Source organism: Coregonus lavaretus (assembly GCF_964263955.1).
Source record: "Coregonus lavaretus genome assembly, chromosome: 22".
In the NCBI taxonomy this organism is placed as follows: Eukaryota; Metazoa; Chordata; class Actinopteri; order Salmoniformes; family Salmonidae; genus Coregonus; species Coregonus lavaretus.
Window position 1 is genome coordinate 19,551,495 of NC_140009.1, and position 23,384 is coordinate 19,574,878.

Consider the following 23,384-nt stretch of genomic DNA (forward strand, 5'->3'; position numbering starts at 1 on the left):
TGAGAGGATATGAGAGGAGGACACACCTTGCATAAATAGCCTGACAGCCCCGTTGGACAGGGACAGGAGGAGTGTTAGTGGAGTGTTGAGGGGGGTGTTATGAAACACAGCGTGCCTCTCTGACACTGGCAGCGTGGCTGTGCGATTCCCAGTGCTCGGAGGCTGAGCTAGCGCTTTACTAGGCCAGTATCGCTCAGACTGGAAAGATTAGCATGGCCCGGGTGAGCAGAAGGCAGGGTGGGTGCTTCTATAACCATAGCAACTCACATTGTGTGACTAACACCCCACTCTGACCTGACCGGTTCTACAAAGTGTGATCATGACAGAGTTGTTAACCAGGCAGCTGGTAGCCTAGCGGTTAAGAGCGTTGGGCCAGTAACCAAAAGGTCGCTGGATCGAATCTCAGAGCCTACTAGGTGAAAAATCTGTCATTGTGCTTGAGCAAGGCACTTAACCCTAATTGCTCCTGTAAGTAGCTCTGGATAAGAGGTCTGCTAAATCAGGGTTTCCCAAACTCGGTCCTGCCCCCCCCCCCCCCCCCTCCCCCAGGACAGAGTTTGGGAAACCCTGTGCTAAATGACTAAAATGTAAAAACGTAATGTGCTCGACATAGACAACTCCCATGACCATTAGTGGTGGCCACACTGATCACAACAAAACTCAACCCAATCAACTACCACAACCAGAGGAATGTACAGACACAATAAGAAAGAAGAGGAGGAGAAACGTAGGATACCAGTAATCACAATCTTATACAAAAATAATGTGTCTGTAGTATATAAATACATGTTTGTTGCTGTAGTTGACCATATGTTGTTCCTCGTGCTGCAACCATTCAGACTGACTAGTACCGTTCAATCCAACACTAATCCACCCACTGCCACCTGTTTAGGTTACCGTAGAAACGGTCAAAGAGCCCCCACATCAAACAAAACATCTGAGCGCTCCCAACAGAGAACATCATGAAAGAGAGAAAGAACGAATGAGAGAGAAAAGAGATTGAATGAAAGGATGGCTGGTGTCAAACGGATGCATAAGTAGGGAGCGTTATACAACGCTGTTGCACACCGTTACAAAACAACTCCAATTCACAGACAGTAAGTACAATGTAAAGCACCCTGGTTATCAACTACAATGTAAAACACCCTGGTTATCAACTACAATGTAAAACACCCTGGTTATCAACTACAATGTAAAACACCCTGGTTCTTCATCTTCATCATCATCCAGATTTCTCACTAACAACAAATTATTCATCCACACATCTTTCTCCGGTTATCATTGATTCAGTCTCAAAGTGTCCTCCTCAGTCATCACATCACCCCCACCTGCTGTGGTCCTAAGAGTCAGTGACGCTCCCCTCCCACCAAGGAGGGTCAGGGTGCCAGCGGGGGTCACGGGGTCACCTACCTGCAAAGGTCTCCGACTCTTCCAGCAGCAGCATGCTTAGAATCTCAGTGAGGGGTGTGTGGAGAGTCCCCAAAGCTTGTAGAGCGTGTGCGGTGGTGATGGTACCCCCCACTTGGCCCTTCTCTCTGTGTAGTCTCTCTCGCTCTCTCTGTTACCCTGCTCTGAGGCTGGGGGAACAGGTGGCCTCACTACCGCCGTCTGCTCCGAAACTCACTAACTTACTTCCTCCAGTTGAACATTTTTGCCTCAAAGCTGTAAGGCAGAACCTGGCTTCTTGTTCTCCTTTTGGTCTTTGGTGCTATCTGTTTATCTGAGTTGATTTCCTACTAACTTACTGACTGATTGACTGGATGCGTGAGTGACAGTACGCTATCTCATCCCTGTCCTAAGCGGCAATATGAGTCGAGTCAGGCTCTTGACAACCAGGAAACTCTACTAAAAAGTCATTACATAACCTCGCACGCTGAAGCTGGGGACCTCGTCAGGGGGGCGGTCTACTTACGCAGTACGCACGCCGCTACCCTATGTTACGGAAGAGAGGGAGGGAAAGAGCAGAGATGCCGGCTGGGCAGAAGGAGCAGCATGTGTGTCATGTAAAATAGGGGAGGGACTGTAGACAGGCGCTCAAAAGAGAGTAGCAATGGAAATATTTCAAGTGTCTGCATCTTGATCATGTAAGAATTACGAACTTCAAATCATCTATTTAGGTAGTTGATGTGGCTAAATGACATGTCAGGTCTAAACATACTGTATGGACTCTTGAAGGATGGAGAAGACGTCCAAAGATGCTCAAGCTGAGAGAAACTCTCAAAGACTAAGTAATACAAATAAAAAAAGTATCCCAAAACTTGACAATACAATAAAACCTCTCTCCACGGCCATTCAGCTACTGCTAAAGCGAGATCCCCCTTACTCAGGATTCCACCTCCTCCTATTCAAGACATCAGTAGAACTCAAACCCCCAAAACAGGTTTAGACATTTACCCATGAACTCTGTATGAGCAATGATATACTCCTACTCTAGAATGAGTCTCATCTCTGTCCTCTTGCCAAACCAGAGTATCTGTGTCAGCTCCACTCTGCCATTCTGCCCCAGACTTCCAGAGTATTGAGAGCATGGTTCTGTAAGCAGAGCCACAGCCATAAGGTACAGAAGGCCTTTGCGACAATTATAAAACAATGAGACGCTGAAAGCAGCCCAGCCCTGTCTGGCCGTCACAAACACCCCTTCCAACGGGAGAGTTGCCCCACCAACTGACACCCATGTTGGCATGATGTCAGCAGGCCCCTCCTCCTCAGTGAGGCTGCCTTAGGTAATGGAGGTGAGAGAGTTCAATCGGACAGATGGAACAGATGGAATGAGGAAAAAGAAATAGAGGAGGGGGCGCTCAAAACAATGTGGTGGAGCCAGATCCCGGGACCCTTGCAAACACACACACATCCAGCTTACCCGGATCACTTTACAAACACACTCACGCAGAGGCTGCACACACTAACCCACATCTTTACACTCCCCTCCCCCGCCTCCCCTTGTGAAGGAAAGAGCTAGAAACAAGAGAGGGTGAGAGGAAGCAGGAGGAGGGGAAAGAAGAGATAGGAGGAGGAGGGGAAAGAAGAGATAGAACCAGCCCTATAAAGATTTCTGAAGTCTCCTCTCATCCCAAAGAGTAGGCTGTTTCCCCCATGCTCAACTTTGCCACACATCTCCATAGACACGCCTTTACTTCGCTCAAGTCTCTTAGCTCACATTTCGCTCTGTTTACATAAACAGGCTCAGCAAATGAAAGGGGGCATGGACTGGGTAATTGACACTGATAAACAACATTCAAATCCAAGTCAGAATGTTCCGGTTGAGTGACACAGCAAAAGGGAAGCAGGGACAAAACAATGTGCTGGATTTGTTTACTGCTGTACAAAACAGACTTCCCTACTATTATCACCAACAGACAGACAGACGCACAAACACATGCACAGAACACACACAAAAAAGAAAACATGCACACACATGCATGCACGCACGCACGCACGCACGCATGCACACACACACACACACACACACACATAAAACTCTTAAGAGCTGTTGTCTTTGATGAGTGACAGTGTGACAGCCTTAAGTCGTCAGCATGCTTCAGTTTGGCTGGCTCCTAGACAAACTTGGCTAGCCGAACAGAACGAGTGTGCTCGCATACTCCCTTAAAAAGACCTTCGCTTGAAAAACAAGAAAAAAATGGAAATAGTACTGTTTGTCCATTTTGAGACGTCGTAGCCAGTATTCACTTCCTCAAAATAGTCAGAATTAATCAGAATTATCCTCGCAATGCTAGAGGCGTCACTACAGACCCGGGTTTGATCCCGGGCTGTATCACAACCAGCCGTGATCGGGAGTCCCATAGAGCGGCGCACAATTAGCCCAGCGTCGTCCGGGTTAGTGGAGGGTTTGGCCGGGGGGGGGGGGGGGCTTTACAAGTAGGCCGTCATCGTAAATAAGAATTTGTTCTTAACTTATTTGCCTAGTTAAATAAAGGTTTAAAAAATTACGCAATTTGACATCTAACTAAGATGTTTGGTACAGTATTTCTCAATGAAAAACTGTGCATGAAAACGGTCATCTCTCGTTGAATGACAACAAATACTTTATTGAAGAATCTCTACTGCTGACCAATCACCGACGAAGGGGCGTAAACTTCGGGTCCGAACTTCGGCTTGCCTCCAGAACATTTTTTGTGTGCTCGAACAGCCGACAAAACCCTAGCCGAAGTCCAAAACGTCACAAAATGTTGTCATGATATATGCACCAACTCTACCAACTGTTTCGTCTGGGAAGCATGCGGCCGCCTTTGGTAATACCTCCCCCAGTCTGTAGTACCGGCTCTCACCTCCCAGTTTGTTCCCTCATGATGGTTCTCCCCAGGCCCAGCTGTGGCTCTAGTTCCCTATCACCCTTGCTCCCCCTCTGCTCTTCTCTGCTCACCCAGTATCCAGGTCACAAACACGGCTCACACACTCAACTTGACCCAGAAACAGGAGCTGCTGCTGGGCAGAGGAACCAGCCCTGGGCCCTCGGAGCTGTAACATGGTGCTTTAAACCAGACTACTAGAACTTTGGGCTGCACATCCATGGTCTCGCACACACACCCTTGACCTTGTACAGAACCTTCCCCTGGTCTTGTCTACAGGGCATTTTTAGCTGCTCTCAGCCCCCCTCGACTATTTTTCAAAGTACATTTTTGACTAACGGCTCCTGTTGTTCCCTGGACTGTGACGCACATGCTGCAGCTCTGAGCAGCTCCACAGGAACCAGGGGGTGGGATGGCTGCCTGTCTGCCTCTCTCCCTGCCTGCCACCCTGTCGGCCACTCTCCCTGCCTGCCACCCTGCCGGCCTCTCTCCCTGCCTGCCACCCAGCCGGCCTCTCTCCCTGCCTGCCACCCAGCCGGCCTCTCTCCCTGCCTGCCACCCTCTCTCCCTGCCTGCCACCCTCTCTCCCTGCCTGCCACCCTGCCACCTTCTCTCCCTGCCTGCCACCCTGCCACCCTCTCTCCCTGCCTGCCACCCTGTCAGCCTCTCTCCCTGCCTGCCACCCTCTCTCCCGCTCTCCCTGCCTGCCACCCTGCCGGCCTCTCTCCCTGCCTGCCACCCTGTCGGCCTCTCTCCCTGCCTGCCACCCTGCCGGCCTCTCTCCCTGCCTGCCACCCTGCCGGCCTCTCTCCCTGCCTGCCACCCTGTCTGCCTCTCTCCCTGCCTGCCACCCTGCCGGCCTCTCTCCCTGCCTGCCACCCTGCCGGCCTCTCTCCCTGCCTGCCACCCTGCCGGCCTCTCTCCCTGCCTGCCACCCTGTCTGCCTCTCTCCCTGCCTGCCACCCTGCCGGCCTCTCTCCCTGCCTGCCACCCTGCCGGCCTCTCTCCCTGCCTGCCACCCAGCCGGCCTCTCTCCCTGCCTGCCACCCTGCCGGCCTCTCTCCCTGCCTGCCACCCTGTCTGCCTCTCTCCCTGCCTGCCACCCTGCCGGCCTCTCTCCCTGCCTGCCACCCTGCCGGCCTCTCTCCCTGCCTGCCACCCTGTCTGCCTCTCTCCCTGCCTGCCACCCTGCCGGCCTCTCTCCCTGCCTGCCACCCTGCCGGCCTCTCTCCCTGCCTGCCACCCTGTCGGCCTCTCTCCCTGCCTGCAGCATGTCTGTCTCCCGCTTCACACAGTCAGTCACTCTATGCTTTGTTTATGGCACGACCTCGCTCTGTCCGTCTGACCTCAGCTGCCACCCTACCTATACTTTTCCACTGCCTCCATGTGTGGCTGTTGGTGTTTTGAACTGCACACAGAGGGGAGGTGGAGGGCACTAACATAGCACCTCATACAGGACTGAGCTCTCACACCAGCACAAGGGAACCAGAGGTAGACGGGGAGAGAGGGATGGAGGAAGAAAATAAAGAGGAGAGAAGCGAACTGAACTTCCTTTGGGAGCGTTGGTAAGGTATCACAGCAAAAGGATTGGTAGAGGAGAGAAGCGAACTGAACTTCCTGTGGGAGCGTTGGTAAGGTATCACAGCAAAAGGGTTGGTAGAGGAGAGAAGCGAACTGAACTTCCTGTGGGAGCGTTGGTAAGGTATCACAGCAAAAGGGTTGGTAGTGAACAGCGCCGGAGAAGATGGCTGCCGTTTTACAGCCCTCTAACCATTTGTACTATTATGTGTGTTTTTCCGCGTTATTTGTAATTTATTTTGTACATAATGTTTCTGCCATCGTCTCTTATAACCAAAAAGAGCTTCTGGATATCAGGACAGCGATTACTCACCTCGAATTGGACGAAGATTTTTTCTTCAACGAGGCGGCCGCGAAGGATATCATACAGACACCCGACAAGGCCCAAATCCCCGTCATTCGCGTGAGGAAGAGACAGAGATATCGTGGACGTAGATCGGGGTGCCTTGTAAGGATCCGACGGCGAGCGAGTAAACTGCCTCTTCCATCAATCCTATTAGCCAATCTTCAATCTTTGGATAACAAATTGGATGACCTAAGATTACGGTTATCCTACCAACGGGACATTAAATACTGTAATATCCTATTTTTCACCGAGTCGTGGCTGAACGACGACAATGATAACATACAGCTAGCGGGCTATACGCTACATCGGCAGGATAGAACGGCTGACTCCGGTAACACAAGGGGTGGCGGTCTGTGTATATTTGTAAACAACAGCTGGTGCACAAAATCAAATACTAAGGAAGTCTCAAGGTTTTGCTCGCCTGAGGTAGAGTATCTTATGATAAGCTGTAGACCACACTATTTACCAAGAGAGTTTTCATCTATATTTTTCATAGCTGTCTATTTACCACCACAAACCAATGCTGGCATTAAGATTGCACTGAATGAGTTGTACAAGGCCATAAATCTACAGGAAAACGCTCATCCAGATGCAGCGCTCCTAGTGGCCGGGGACTTTAATGCAGGGAAACTTAAATCCGTTCTACCTAATTTCTACCAGCATGTTAAATGTGCAACCAGAGGAAAAAAAACTCTAAACAACCTTTACTCCACACACAGAGACACATACAAAGCTCTCCCTCGCCCTCCATTTGGCAAATCTGACCATAACTCTATCCTCCTGATTCCTGCTTATAAGCAAAAACTAAAGCAGGAAGCACCAGTGACTCGGTTAATAAAAAAGTGGTCAGATGACGCAGATGCTAAGCTACAGAACTGTTTTGCTAGCACAGACTGGAACATGTTCCGGGATTCTTCAGACAGCATTGAGGAGTACACCACATCAGTCACTGGCTTCATCAATAAAGTGCATCGATGATGTCGTCCCCACAGTGACCGTACGTACATACCCCAACCAGAAGCCATGGATTACAGGAAACATCCGCACTGAGCTAAAGGGTAGAGCTTCCGCTTTCAAGGATTTTTTTTTTTTTTAGAAATCCCGCTATGCCCTCCGACGAACCATCAAACAGGCAAAGAGTCAATACAGGGCTAAGATTGAATCGTACTACACTGGCTCTGACGCTCGTCGGATGTGGCAGGGCTTGAAAACTATTACAGACTACAAAGGGAAGCACAGCCGCGAGCTGCCCAGAGACACAAGCCTACCAGACGAGCTAAACCACTTATATGCTCGCTTCGAGGCAAGAAAAACTGAAGCATGCATGAGAGCACCAGCTGTTCCGGATGACTATGTGATCACGCTCTCCGTAGCCGATGTGAGTAAGACTTTTAAGCAGGTCAACATTCACAAGGCCGCAGGGCCAGACGGATTACCAGGACGTGTACTCCGAGCATGTGCTGACCAACTGGCAAGTGTCTTCACTGACATTTTCAACATGTCCCTGACTGAGTCTGTAATACCAACATGTTTCAAGCAGACCACCATAGTCCCCGTGCCCAAGGACTCTAAGATAACCTGCCTAAATGACTACCGACCCGTAGCACTGACGTCTGTAGCCATGAAGTGCTTTGAAAGGCTGGTCATGGCTCACATCAACACCATTATCCCAGAAACCCTAGACCCACTCCAATTTGCATACCGCCCCAACAGATCCACAGATGATGCAATCTCTATTGCACTCCACACTGCCCTTTCCCACCTGGACAAGAGGAACACCTACGTGAGAATGCTATTCATTGACTACAGCTCAGCATTCAACACCATAGTGCCCTCTAAGCTCATCACTAAGCTAAGGATCCTGGGACTAAACACCTCCCTCTGCAACTGGATCCTGGACTTCCTGACGGGCCGCCCCCAGGTGGTAAGGGTAGGTAACAACACATCTTCCACACTGATCCTCAACACGGGGGCCCCTCAGGGGTGCGTGCTCAGTCCCCTCCTGTACTCTCTGTTCACCCATGACTGCATGGCCAGGCACGACTCCAACACCATCATTAAGTTTGCCGACGACACAACAGTGGTAGGCCTGATCACCGACAACGATGAGACAGCCTATAGGGAGGAGGTCAGAGACCTGGCCGTGTGGTGCCAGGACAACAACCTCTCCCTCAACGTGACCAAGACAAAGGAGATGATTGTGGACTACAGGAAAAAAAAAAAGAGGACTGAGCACGCCCCCATTCTCATCGACGGGGCTGTAGTGGAACAGGTTGAGAGCTTCAAGTTCCTTGGTGTCCACATCACCAACGAACTATCATGGTCCAAACACACCAAGACAGTCGTGAAGAGGGCACGACAAAGCCTATTCCCCCTCAGGAGACTGAAAAGATTTGGCATGGGTCCTCAGATCCTCAAAAAAGTCTACAGCTGCACCATCGAGAGCATCCTGACTGGTTGCATCACTGCCTGGTATGGCAACTGCTTGGCCTCCGACCGCAAGGCACTACAGAGGGTACTGCGTATGGCCCAGTACATCACTGGGGCCAAGCTTCCTGCCATCCAGGACCTCTATACCAGGCGGTGTCAGAGGAAGGCCCTCAAAATTGTCAAAGACTCCAGCCACCCTAGTCATAGTCTGTTCTCCCTGCTACCGCACGGCAAGCGGTACCGGAGTGCCAAGTCTAGGTCCAAAAGACTTCTCAACAGCTTCTACCCCCAAGCCATAAGACTCCTGAACAGCTAATCATGGCTACCCGGACTATTTGCACTGCCCCCCCCACCCCATCCTTTTTACGTTGCTGCTACTCTGTTAATTATTTATGCATAGTCACTTTAACTCTACCCACATGTACATATTACTTCAACTATCTCAACTAGCCGGTGCCCCCGCACATTGACTCTGCACCGGTACCCCCCTGTATATATAGCCTCCCTACTGTTTTTTATTTTACTTCTGCTCTTTTTTTCTCAACACTTTTTTTGTTGTTGTTTTATTTTTACTTTTTTTGTTAAAAATAAATGCACTGTTGGTTAAGGGCTGTAAGTAAGCATTTCACTGTAATGTCTGCACCTGTTGTATTCGGCGCATGTGACCAATACAATTTGATTTGATTTGATTTGATAGAGGAGAGAAGCGAACTGAACTTCCTGTGGGAGCGTTGGTAAGGTATCACAGCAAAAGGGTTGGTAGAGGAGAGAAAAGACGAAAGACGGAGAGGAGGAAGCAAAAATAAGTATGCTCACAACTTTGAGAGAGAGAGAGAGAAAGGGGGAGAGAGTGAGCATCCAGGCTCCAGTTGTTATGGCGACAGAAACAGTGCAGAGCAGGTGGCATAGGTGACGGTGCTCTGTGACCATTATCCGCGAGAGAGAGAGAAAAAAAGAGGGAGGGCGAGAGAAAGAGCACCAAAGAAACTTCAGAGCCCAGAAAGAACAGTTAAATTGGCCAGCATACATGAGTCACATGGCAACATACAGGCTGTTGCTCTCCCAATTATGACAAACACAAATGTTCTTATGCATTAAGCTTCCTCTGTGTGTGTGCTGCTCTATCTTCCATGGCCTCAGGCAGACACGTTACCTCAGATAGATACTGTATCAACAGCACATGTTGGACTGCTTGTTAGTGAAGTACTAAGGATGGTGTGACAGTGATTGTAGGGCTGTGAAGGTCTTGGAATTTGAGATCACAGTAATTGGCCAGACCAATGTACACGGTCACCGTTCCGGGGTGGGGGGGAATTGGTGCATACTTCCCTATTACCGTTACACTGCGTTATTATCAGCAGCATTTCTTTATTATTATTCAAGTTATTACCTCTAAATATTAGTCTAGTATACAAATTAACTTAGATAGTACCTGCAAACACCAGTCTCAACGTCAGCAGTGAAGAGGCGACTCCGGGATGCTGACCTTCTAGGCAGAGTTGCAAAGAAAAAGCCATATCTCAGACTGCCCATCTTAATCTTTTCTTTTTATTGGCCAGTCTGAGATGTGGCTTTTTCTTTGTAACTCTGCCTAGAAGGTCAGCATCTCGGAGTCGCCTCTTCACTGATGACGTTGAGACTGGTGTTTTGCGGGTACTATTTAATGAAGCTGCCAGTTGAGGACCTGTGAGACGTCTGTTTCTCAAACTAGACACTAATGTATTTGTCCTCTTGCTCAGTTGTGCACCGGGGCCTCCCACTCCTCTTTCTATTTTGGTTAGAGCCAGTTTGCGCTGTTCTGTGAAGGGAGTAGTAAACAGCGTTGTACGAGATCTTCAGTTTCTTGGAATTTCTCGCCTGGAATAGCCTTAATTTCTCAGAACAAGAATAGACTGACGAGTTTCAGAAGAAAGTTCTTTGTTTCTGGCCATTTTGAGCCTGTAATCGAACCCACAATTGCTGATGCTCCCGATACTCAACCAGTCTCAAGAAGGTCAGTTTTATTGCTTCTTTAAATCAGCACAACAGTTTTCAGCTTTGCTAACATAATTGCAAAAGGGTTTTCTAATGATCAATTAGCCTTTTAAAATGATAAACTTGGATTAGCAAACATAACGTGCCATTGGAACACAGGACTGATGGTTTCTGATAATGGGCCTCTGTACGCCTATGTAGATATTCCATAATAAAATCAGCCGTTTTCTGTAGTTTCCAGCTACAATAGCCATTTACAACATTAACAATGTCTAGACTGTATTTCTGATCAATTTGATGTTATTTTAATGGACAAAAAACATGCTTTTCTTTCGAAAACAAAGACATTTCTAAGTGACACCAAACTTTTGAACAGTAGTGTACCTCATGAAGAGAGACACATCTCCACATCAGGCTGTTGATTGTGGACTGTAGAATGTTGTCCCACTCCTCTTCAATGGCTGTGCGAAGTTACTGGATATTGGCGAGAACTGGAACACGCCGTCGTAGACACTGATCCAGAGCATCCCAAACATGCACAATGGGTGACCAGTCTGGTGAGTATGCAGGCCATGGAAGAACTGGGACATTTTCAGCTTCCAGGAATTGTGTAAAGATCCTTGCGACATGGGGCTGTGCATTATCATGCTGAAACATGAGGTCATAGGAGGTGGATGAATGGCACGACAATGGGCCTCAGGATCTCGTCACGTATCTCTGTGTATTCAAATCGCCATCGATAAAATGCAATTGTGTTCGTTGTCCGTAGCTTATGCCTGCCAATACCATAACCCCACCGCCACCATGGGACACCGTTCACAACGTTGATGTCAGCAAACCGCTCGCTCACACGATGCCATACACGTGGTCTGGGGTTGAGGCCGGTTGGACGTACTACCAAATTCTCTAAAACGACGTTGGAGGTGGCTTATGGTAGAGAAATTAACATTGAATTCTCTGGCAACAGCTCTGGTGGACATTCCTGCAGTCATCATGACAATTGCACGCTCCCTCAAAACTTGAGACATCTGTGGCATAGTGTTGTGTGACAAAACTGCACATTTTAGAGTGGCCTTTAATTAGAGCACAAGATGCACCTGTGTAATGATCAAGCTGTTTAATCTTCTTTAATATTTCTGGGATTTCAGCTCATGAAACATGGGACCAACGCGCGCACACAGTCAAAAGTTTAGACACTTACTCATTCCAGGGTTTTGGTCTGGGGTCCAAATTGGACTGTTTTCCTCTGTGGAGATGGGTGGTGGCAGCATCATGCTGTTGGGATGTTTTTCAGCGGCAGGGACTGGGACACTAGTCAGGATAGAGGGAAAGATGAACGGAGCAAAGTATAGAGAGATCCTTGATGAATACCTGCTCCAGACCACTCTGGACCACAGACTGGGGCTAAGGTTCACCTTCCAACAGGACAACGACCCTAAGCAAACAGCCAAGACAACGCAGGAGTGGCTTCGGGACAAGTCTCTGAATGTCCTTGAGTGGCCCAGCCAGAGCCCAGACTTTAACCCGATCGAACATCTCTGGAGAGACCTGAAAATAGCTGTGCAGCAATGCTCCCCATCCAACCTGACAGAGCTTGAGAGGCTCTGCAGAGAAGAATGGGAGAAACTCCCCAAATACAGGTGTGCCAAGCTTGTAGCGTCATCCCCAAGAAGACTCTATGCTGTAATCGCTGCCAAAGGTGCTTCAACAAAGTACTGAGTAAAGGGTCTAAATTCTTATTTTTAATAAATTAGCAAACATTTCTGCTTTGTTATTATGGGGTATTGTGTGTAGATTGATAAGTTTAATCAATTTTATAATAAAGCTGTAACGTAACAAAATGTGAAAAAAGTAAAAGGGGTTTGAATACTTTCCGAATGCACTGTATATAGTTGGGCAAATGCAGTTTCTGTCTGAACGTTCCGAGAGCGCCACCTTCTCCTCCATAGCCTAAGTAATAATTGACACTACCGTGTTGTGCTGTTTATTTCTGATAGTTTTCAAAACCTGTGAAGACGTCCAGTGAAAGCAGATATTACATTTTCTGACACCACAACACAGTAAAGACTTGGATACACATTATCCCGAATGCTAATCAATAAAAACGTTTGTTAAATTAGCTGCTCTGTTCTGCTTGTTTACAGCGGGTCATTTCATGAGGAACTGTTGGAGGCGCTCTCCTATTGTTTGTTACATCACCCACATCTTGAGAATAAAAGGCGCCAACGTGGTTCTGGGCTTAGGTTATGTGTACATATATGTGTGACGTGTTCGTGTATGTGCCGTGTGTGTGTGTGTGTGTGTGTGTATGTCGGCATGCGTGTGTGTGAGAGAGTAAGTAGGAGTGTGAGCGAGTAATTAAGGTCTGACACTGAGCAGAGTCAAAGTACAGTAGCTAGCCTACATGTCGAGGGCCATCCATTTTCCTGACTGTGAACCAACTATTTATAGTAGAAAACATAACAAAAGAACAGAACAAAGATTCAGGCTCAAACTCCATTATTCATTCCCACAAAAAAACCTAACTCTGATGACTAATAACGTAGCTGTGTGCGTGCGTGTGTGCTGCAAGGCTGCAGTAGCGCTGTGCTGTGGGGCTGAACGAGGCATAGCTGCGCAGACACAAAGAGAAGGGGAGGAGGGGAGGGGTTGAGGGCCGTCTTTCATAATGCGCTTGTGTAACACAGTGTCACAGTAACATACCCAAAAACGGCTGTGTGAATGTCACCACAACCCAGAGAGCAAGCAGCGCTGAGGCTGGGAGAGGAAATAACACATCCCCTTTCCCTCTTCCTCCTCAACCATCTCTCTCCTGCTTTTTACTTTCCTTCTTTCTCTTTTCTTCCACTTTCAACAGCCGACCTCTCTTGTAGAGGAACAGAGTTTAGACAGAATTTATCTATTGTAGTCATACTACCAAAGACTACCCCGAAAATCTGTGTAAATGCTGTTAGATAAACACAATCAGAAAAGGGAACACACACACACCACTGAGGAGATATGACTGTGTGGTTTTAAAAGAACTTATCAAAATCAGTTCAATATCACTCATGGTCACTTGCAACTCCTCAATTACAAGTAATTTTCCTCCCATCAAAACCTGTTGTATAAGCCTCTTAGTTAACCCTGTCCATGCCGGACATAATATAATGAAACTGTAGCACATGGAATCATATCAGCTCTATTCATTGCATTTCTTAAGACAACATTAATCTGTGTGTGTGTGTCTTCTTTCAGTTTCCACCTACCAGGGACATCTTCTTCATCATCTCCGTTGTTCTCATCTTCCTCCACCTCCTCTTCTTCCAGCTCGTCCTCCTCTTCCTCACTGTTGAGAAGGTGGGGCTCCATGTCTCTCCCTGAGGTCCCCTTGTCAGACATGGTGTCCCTCTGTCACCCAGAGGCATTACCTAGGCATCCTCACACACACACAGGCCACCTGCAACACACACACTTCTTATTTGGACACTGCTTTGTCATAAAATGTAGCCTACACAGTTATTTTGTCTTTGTTCCAGGCCTTACAGTGCAAATAAAAAACAATTGAATAAACGAACACACGCACACAATACCGTTAACTTGAAAACCTTGCAGAGGGATAACTGACAACGCACATAATTGCTCAAAGCCATGTAACAATAACCATTGACTTCATCATCATACGTCCCAATGTCAACAACCACACCAACATCTCCTTCCCATCCTTAATGTTTCCAATACACAAGTCATTGAGGATTGACTGGGTTTTATAGGGGAACATGGACTTGCCAAGAAGAGGGTGGATCTGAGGTACGGTGCAGGGGGTTCATTCATACCCCAAGGAGAGGACAGCATTGTTTCCATAGATGTTCACCACAACGTTGCTATCTCCCTTTATTTCTTAATTATCTCCCTCTCCCCTTTCACCCACCTCTCTCCCTCTCCTTTCACCCCCCCCACCCCCCCTCCTTTCACCCCCCCCACCCCCCCTCCTCTCCTTTCACCCCCCCCACCCCCCCCTCTCCCTCTCCTTTCACCCACCCCCACCCCCCCCTCTCCCTCTCCTTTCACCCACCCCCTCTCCCTCTCCTTTCACCCCCCCCTCTCTCTCTCTCCCCTTTCACTCCCCCCTCTCTCTCTCTCCCCTTTCACCCCCCCCTCTCTTGCTCCTTTCACCCTCTCCCTCTCTCCTTTCACCCTCTCTCTCTTTTCACCCTCTCTCTCTTTTCACCCTCTCTCTCTCTCTCTCTCTCTTTTCACCCGCTCTCTCTCCTTTCATCCCTCAACAAGTACTTTGCGTACACACGTGCCCTCAAGACAGTGTGGTTCCCAAACTGTGGGGTGTATCCCCTAGAGGCGTGGGATGTTCCTCAATGATGGAAGGGGAGCCCAAGTGAAAAAGTTTGGGAACCACTGATGTAGTACACACACACGTCCTCAAACGCCAAGATCGTGTTCTGCCACACTGCTCCTCTCTCACTGTCCCCTCAGCCTCAGTACAGTGAGTCACAGCCAGCCAGGCAGGATGGTGTTGTGGTGCTGCTGAAAATTGCTTTATTAGACTATTGAATAACTTTGTTTTCCCTCTGCAAGGCCTCTGTTCTGTTTTGCTATCTGTGACATGAGCCACATGCCCCCAGCCAGCCTGAAGTGTGATAGCCTAGTGTTCAGGAGGTGTGTGTGTACGCACATATGTGTGCCTAGCCTATATGTTATTGTTTGAGTAAAAAAGAGGAAGGGAGAAGGAGCTTTATTCTACATTATAAACTGGGTGGTTCGAGCCCTGAATGCTGATTGGCTGAAAGCTGTGGTTTATCAGACCGTATACCATGGGTATGACAAACATTTATTTTTACTGCTCTAATTACGTTGGTAACCAGTTTATAATAGCAATAAGGCACCTCGGGGGTTTGTGGTATATGGCCAACATACCACGGCTAAGGGCTGTATCCAGGCAATCCGCGTTGCGTCGTGTGTAAGAACAGCCCTTAGCAGTGGTATATTGGCCATATACCACAACCCCTCTGGCCTTATTGCTTAATTATAGCCTATTCAGCGCTAAGGACGGTGGCATTCAAGATTGAGAACAATTCTGTAGTCATGAGACTCTCTTCACCTACCTAGCCTAGCCTTATGTCGTTATGAAATGTGTAGCTCTACCTCTTGGTTGGCAGGGTTACCTCAATAAGAACACAAAGTATTAAAAAGTATGTCCTCACAACAGAGCTCTACATTAAAGCTTGTCCGGGGCAAGTAAAAAGAATTGGAGGACAACTACTATAGATTTTACCAAAAAAGAACACAATATCAAAACATTACTCCGATCAGAATTGGATCAGGCAGTGCACAGCAGGGCAGTGCATGGTTGACCCTGAGTAAATTTCCTAAATTTCTATTTGCTATAGCCCATTTCAATAAATGTTGTATTTACACAATGCAAGAGAACAATCTAGTTACCAAAGTGGCGCAAAATATCAGGTCAGAATTGTTATTATTTTCTCTCTCTCTCAAGTGTCGGATGATCTGGGCCAATAGTCGAAGTCTATTTTTATAGCAGACACGGCGGTATCTTATTGTTAAAGAAGGCCAAATGTTCTATTTTCTCTCCATTTGATATGAATATGACTTGGCCTATTAAGCCACTCTTTCAGTTTAATGCATGCTATATTTCTCCTGCCGCGCTACTTCATGATCAAACAATGAATGAGTTCTAGGCTCTCTCAGAAAGTTAAGTTGTTTTTGAATAACCCCAAAACATGGGAGGCCTAAGGTAATAATGAAAGATAGAAGCAACAATAGCAATATATACAAATTAAATAAGAACTTTGAACAAACCTAATGCTTTGCCCAACTGTAAGACATAAATGACGCATGCGAGGCCGTTGTGAACCAAATGACCAAAAGCCTAATCCTACTAACTGAAATATCATAAAAGCATTAAGACAAACTAAAGTTATGAAGAGTATTTTCCAAACTATTCTAATAGTGTTTAATGTCATAAAGTTGCAGCTTTTAAATTGGAATAATTATGAAAGTCTATGCTATTCTCATTCACAGATTTATTTTGAATGACAAATATTTTAGGCCATTAGATGTTAAATTGAACAAGAGGAAGTCAAAACAAAACTCAGGACAAAGCTGACCAAAGCTTATGAAAGTAAGTATGCGTAGTTGGCCTAGGCTTATTTCCATACTATTCTAACAATGTGCAACCTACCTACAACACATATAGTAGCCTGGGCCTAATAATGAGAGGAGGCAAAAATGCACATCTGTTTATAATTGTCCAGTTCTGAGGACAGCAGAGTTGCTCTGCAGCCCATGATGATTTACAACCCATCACAAGACGCACAGCCAGCGAGGCTCATTGTCTGTGTCACTCGTTCCATCTGGGCGTTTCGGCACACACAGACACACAGATAACCTGATAGCAGCCTAGGCTATTAAAAAACACCTTATTTACAGTATTCAGACCCTTTGCTATGAGACTCGAAATTGAGCTCAGTTGCATCTTAGTTTCCATTGATCATCCTTGAGATGTTTCTACAACTTGATTGGAGTCCACCTGTGGTAAATTCAATTGATTGGACATGATTTGGAAAGGCACACACCTGTCTATATAAGGTCCCAAAGTTGACAGTGCATGTCAGAGCAAAAACCAAGTCATGAGGTCGTTGGAATTGTCCGTAGAGCTCTGAGACAGGATTGTGTCGAGGCACAGATCTGGGGAAGGGTAGCAAAAAAAATCTGCAGCATTGAAGGTCCCTAATAACACAGTGGCCTAAATCATTCTTAAAATGGAATAAGTTTGGAACCACCAAGAATCCTCCTAGAGCTGGCCGCCTGGCCAAACTGAGCAATCAGGGGAGAAGGGCCTTGGTCAGGGAGGTGACGAAGAACCCGATGGTCACTCTGACAGAGCTCCAGAGTTCCTCTGTGGAGATGGGAGAACCTTCCAGAAGGACAACCATCTCTGCGGCACTCCACCAATCAAGCCTTTATGGTAGAGTGGCCAGACGGAAGCCACTCCTCAATAAAAGGCACAACAGCCTGCTTGGAGTTTGCCAAAAGGCACCTAGACTCTCAGACCATGAGAAACATCTCTGAAGAGACCTGAAAATAGCTGTGCAGCAACGCTCCCCATCCAACCTGACAGAGCTTGAGAGGCTCTGCAGAGAAGAATGGGAGAAACATCCCAATAACAGGTGTGCCAAGCTTATAGCGTTATCCCCAAGAAGACTCGATGCTGTAATCGCTGCCAAAAGTGCTTCAACAAAGTACTTAGTAAAGGGTCTGAATACTTACGTAAATGTGATATTTCCGTTTTTTTTATTTGTATAAATTAGCAAACATTTCTAAAAACCTGTTTTTGTTTTGTCATTATGGGGTATTGTGTGTAGATTGATGAGGGAAAAAAACGAATGTAATCAATTTTAGAATAAGGCTGTAACGTAACAAAATGTGGAAAAAGTCAAGGGGTCTGAATACTTCCCGAAGGCACTGTATACACTACACGACCAAAAGTATGTGGCATTAATATGGAGTGGTCCCCCCTTTGCTGCTATAACAGCCTCCACTCTTCTGGGAAGGCTTTCCACTAGATGTTGATACATTGCTGCGGGGACTTGCAACCGAGGACAGACGATTTTCACGCGCTATGCGCTTCAGCACTTGTGGCCTACCACTTCGCGGCTGAGCCGTTGTTGCTCCTAGACGTTTCCATTTCACAATAACAGCACTTACAGTTGACCGGGGCAGCTCTAGCAGGGCAGAACTCTGACGAACTGACTTATTGGAAAGGTGGCATCCTATGACGGTGCCACGTTGAAAGTCACTGAGCTCTTCAGTAAGGCCATTCTATTGCCAATGTTTGTCTATGGAGATTGCATGGCTGTGTGCTCGATTTTATACACCTGTCAGCAACGGGTGTGGCTGAAATAGCAGAATCCACTAATTTGAAGGGGTGTCCACATACTTTTGCATATAGAGTACATAGTGTATTTTGTCAATGTTATGATTCCTCTCGTTCATCCCGTAGCATGCGAGCCAAACAGAAAATTGGGATGGCCGCTAGGCACGATAAAACATTGTCTATGGGCACAGAAAATTATTTCAGACCCTTCTATGTTCGTCACTTAAGCTTTCACTAAAAAAAACTTTTAGAACACACGGTTGTAGACAGTATTTACTGGCAGGACCAGACCTGCAGACACAGTATTTACTGGCAGGACCAGACCTGCAGACAGTGTTTACTGGCAGGACCAAACCTGCAGACACAGTATTTACTGGCAGGACCAAACCTGCAGACACAGTGTTTACTGGCAGGACCAAACCTGCAGACACAGTGTTTACTGGCAGGACCAAACCTGCAGACACAGTGTTTACTGGCAGGACCAAACCTGCAGACACAGTGTTTACTGGCAGGACCAAACCTGCAGACACAGTGTTTACTGGCAGGACCAAACCTGCAGACACAGTGTTTACTGGCAGGACCAAACCTGCAGACACAGTATTTACTGGCAGGACCAGACCAGCAGACACAGTGTTTACTGGCAGGACCAAACCTGCAGACTAGGGCTGATCCCAATTATTCGACTGGTTGCTTGTTTGGTCAATAGGCTGTTGGTCGACCAATATTTATTTTAGTCGAGTAGTAGCAACCACATACTTTTTAATGGCACACAAGACACCCATCTTATTCTTGCCCATCTCAGTGAACTAATCCATTGCTGAGGCTGCGGGTAATGTTTTCTTCACCTCAAAACAGCAAGCAAGCGAAGTCTGTTTTTTCATCCATTGAGAATTACAATAGTTCCTCAAAGTATTTGAAAAATCTTTCCAGCTCTCTCTCTTCGATAACCATAATAGGCTTCTTATCAGTGCTTGACTTGGACTGAAATAGGTTCCGGTACTCATTTTGGGTGCTGGTACTGTTTATATTTAGGTGCAGGAGCGCCACAATACTTTTCAGCTAATATTCTATTAGAGGAACAGGAGCTCAAGCAGTAGAACATTTGAGGTGTGGTGATCTCCTGCCCAAGTCAAGCACTGCTTCTTATACCTTGCACAAATAGCCTACAGCTGTGCCCAGAATGTTGCATGTTGGCTAGAGCAAGCTTCGGGCCAGACCCCAGTTAATAGTTGATACAATGTTTCAAGTTCGTTGCAGACATGCCATGTGTAGCCAATGTGATTTATAGTATATTTATTTTTAAAATCAGGATATTTTCTACTTGCAGGCTGCAATGTTTTTATTTGTTGGCTTTATGTAGGCAATTTTTACATAGTTCGCAATGGCAATAGAAGTTACTTTTTAGGTTTGTATCATTTTCATTTAGATTTGGATAGAATTTTGATTAACCACATGACAATGATTTTGAGATATGAAGACGTTATTATAAATTAAATGAAACTGTTTCACGAAAATGTGCATAACTGTCATGCAGATCGGTAGAAATTGTAAGATAAATTGGCATTCCACATGATAAAGGTTGCCGACTCCTCGTGTAGCCTATTACCAGCAACTTCAGGAGAGTAATGGCAGAATCTGCGAAAGCCAGCAGGCGCAGGAGGAGAACAGTTGGGTCAGGTTAAGATTTTATTATTCTGGTTATCTAGATCTCTGGCGCCCTCGAGGCATCAAACCGTAAGCTTAAAGCATCAGACAAGCTCAATGCATCTAGCTGATTTTATTAAAACACATAGGGTTTGTCTATATATGGAAAAATACACGTTTAAACATGTCCAGCAATCGATTGGTCGAAAGAACAGGCGACTTTCAGTCGACAAAATTTTTTTTTTAGTCGGGGACAGCCCTACTTTACATATATTAAATAATATAAGCGTGACATTTATTTTGATTTAGAATGGACCATTATTATGCACCTGTCTCGAAACAGGGGCAGCGGGAAAAAAATACATGCCATCTATGCACTTAAATAAGCGAATGGAAGACACTTTTCACGTGGTTCATTTTCATGCCAGCCAGTTAAAGAGAAGCAATGTGCTTAATATTAGGAAAGTTGAGAAATAAATATAGTAGGCCTAGCCTATAGAAAGCTGATGGGATCCTCCTCTTTTTAGTAGAGGCCATCACTCTGTTCTCACGCAATTGCATAGGGTATAGAAATGTTGCGCAACATGAGCTCATGGGCTCTCGTGAAGTGTTTGATTAGATTTTCGATTACATTTGCATTGATGTCAGAGTGATTAGAGGGACAATAGTGTGGCGTACCAGGCAGTTAAGCAAGTTTGGTAGGCTCCTAATGACCAGCAGCAGCATCAGAGCTTGGAGAAGCCTAATTACCGTGACTAAACGGTCACCTGGAATTTGATTGTCGTCATGACTCGTGACCACCAGTGTGGCGGTAATACGGTCACCGTTACAGCCCTAGGTATGAATACCTTCTGAAGGCACTGTATACACGGAGTGTACAAAACATTAAGACGACAGAGAGAGAAAGAAAACCGTTATGAGCTGAACAAAACAGTATGCCAGCGGAAGAGAGGACAGTATCAGGTGACCCAACTGTGGTTTGTGACTACTATGATTTCCCATTGTTGCCAATTTAATTGCAGTAATTTCTTTACAGATATTTTGGTAATTCCGTTACCGATTTGGTAACAGAATTACGAGTTTTAATCACTTCATAATTCATAAACAAAAATGTATATCAGTAAAAACACTAACTAGTGGCCTCCCAAGTGGCACAGCGTTCTAAGGCACTGCATCGCAGTGCTAGAGGCGTCACTACAGATCCGGGTTAGATCCCGGGCTGTGTCGCAGCCGGCCGCGACCGGGACACCCATGAGGCGGCGCACAATTGGCCCAGCGTCGTCCGGGTTAGGGGAGGGTTTGGACGGCTGGGAGGTCCTTGTCCCATCGCATTCTAGCGACTCCTTGTGGCGGTCGGGTGCATGCACGCTGACTTCGGTCCGCTGTATGGTGTTTCCTCCGACACACTGATGCGGTTGGCTTCCGGGTTAATTGAGCAGTGTGTCAAGAAGCAGTGCGGCTTGGCGGGGTCGTGTTTCGGAGGATGCATGGCTCTGGACATTCGCCTCTTCCGAGTCCGTACGGGAGTTGCAGCGATTGGACAAGACTAACTACCAATTGGATTTCACAAAATGGGGGGAGAAAAAGGGGTAAAAAGTACCAAAAAAATACAATCTTTTTTTCCCAAATGAAAACACTAACTAGGTCTACCTTTACTTGTTACTTCTCCTCATAAGGGAGAGAAATTAGAAAATATCTTTAAGATGTGGGTTTTTGGTAACGGAATTACAAAGCACAAGGCAATTCTTCTTAAAAACTTACAGAAAGGAAATCATTTCTCCAAAACGAAATATAAAAAAGTGTTGATATTAGTTGGCAGGGGTCTTTACTTAAACATGATTGTGTTTTGATGTATTTCTAATATATTTTAAGACTTTCTGGTAGATATTTTCTAAGACCCCTTTTCCATCTGTTTGACCAGAATTGAAACAATTACTTATGCCACAGTTTTAAGATGGAAAATGCATCTATGCCTTCATTTCCCAAAAATATAGACTATTAGGTTTCATTTGACACCCAATTTGATATGCTCCTATGAACTTCACGTTGGTGCTCATCAAATCAAATTTTATTTGCCACATGCGCTGAATACAACAGGTAGACATTACAGTGAAATGCTTACTTACAAGCCATTAACCAACAATGCAAAATAAAAGCAAATAACTAAAGAGCAGCAGTAAAATAAAATAACAGTAGGGAGGCTATATACTGGGGGGGTACCGGTCCAGAGTCAATGTGCGGGGGCACTGGCTAGTCGAGGTAATTTAGGTAATATGTACATGTGGGTAGAGTTAAAGTGACTATCCATAAATAATAAACAGTAGCAGCAAAGTAAAAAAGGGGGACGGTGTGGGGGTAGGGGGGCAGTGCAAATTGTCCGGGTAGCCATGATTAGCTGTTCAGGAGTCTTATGGCTTGGGGGTAGAAGCTGTTGAGAAGCCTTTTGGACCTAGACTTGGAACTCCGGTTCCGCTTGCCGTGCGGTAGCAGAGAGAACAGTCAATGATTAGGGTGGCTGGAGTCTTTGACAATTTTTAGGGCCTTCCTCTGACACCGCCTGGTATAGAGGTCCTGGATGGCAGGAAGCTTGGCCCCAGTGATGTACTGGGCCGTACGCACTACCGTCTGTAGTGCCTTGCGGTCGGAGGCCGAGCAGTTGCCATACCAGGCGGTGATGCAACCAGTCAGGATGCTCTCGATGATGCAGCTGTATACATTTTTGAGGATCTGAGGACCCATGCCAAATGTTTTCAGTCTCCTGAGGGGGAATAGGCTTTGTCGTGCCCTCTTCACGACTGTCTTGGTGTGTTTGGACCATGACAGTTTGTTGGTGATGTGGACACCAAGGAACTTGAAGCTCTCAACCTGTTCCACTACAGCCCCGTCGATGAGAATGGGGGCGTGCTCAGTCCTCTTTTTTTTCCTTTAGTCCACAATCATCTCCTTTGTCTTGATCACGTTGAGGGAGAGGTTGTCATCCTGGCACCACACGGCCAGGTCTCTGACCTCCTCTCTATAGGCTGTCTCATCGTTGTCGGTGATCAGGCCTACCACTGTTGTGTCGTCGGCAAACTTAATGAAGATGTTGGAATCATGCCTGGCCATGCAGTCATCGGTGAACAGGGAGTACAGGAGGGGACTGAGCACACACCCCTGAGGGGCCCCCCCGTGTTGAGGATCAGCGTGGCAGATGTGTTGTTACCTACCCTTACCA

The 23,384-nt window shown here is 46.6% G+C and overlaps 1 protein-coding gene across 1 annotated transcript in view; it reads right to left on the reverse strand.

Annotated features, from left to right (window-relative positions):
• The window catches only part of LOC311149407 (helicase ARIP4-like), an 82,965-nt gene that overhangs the window by 47,480 nt on the left and 12,101 nt on the right, over nucleotides 1-23,384 (reverse strand). Inside the window, exon 2 of the mRNA XM_084186591.1 lies at nucleotides 13,884-14,074. Within this exon, the coding sequence (XP_084042717.1) occupies nucleotides 13,884-14,016 (133 nt within the window). The 5' untranslated portion in view covers nucleotides 14,017-14,074. The remainder of the gene's footprint in view (nucleotides 1-13,883; nucleotides 14,075-23,384) is intronic.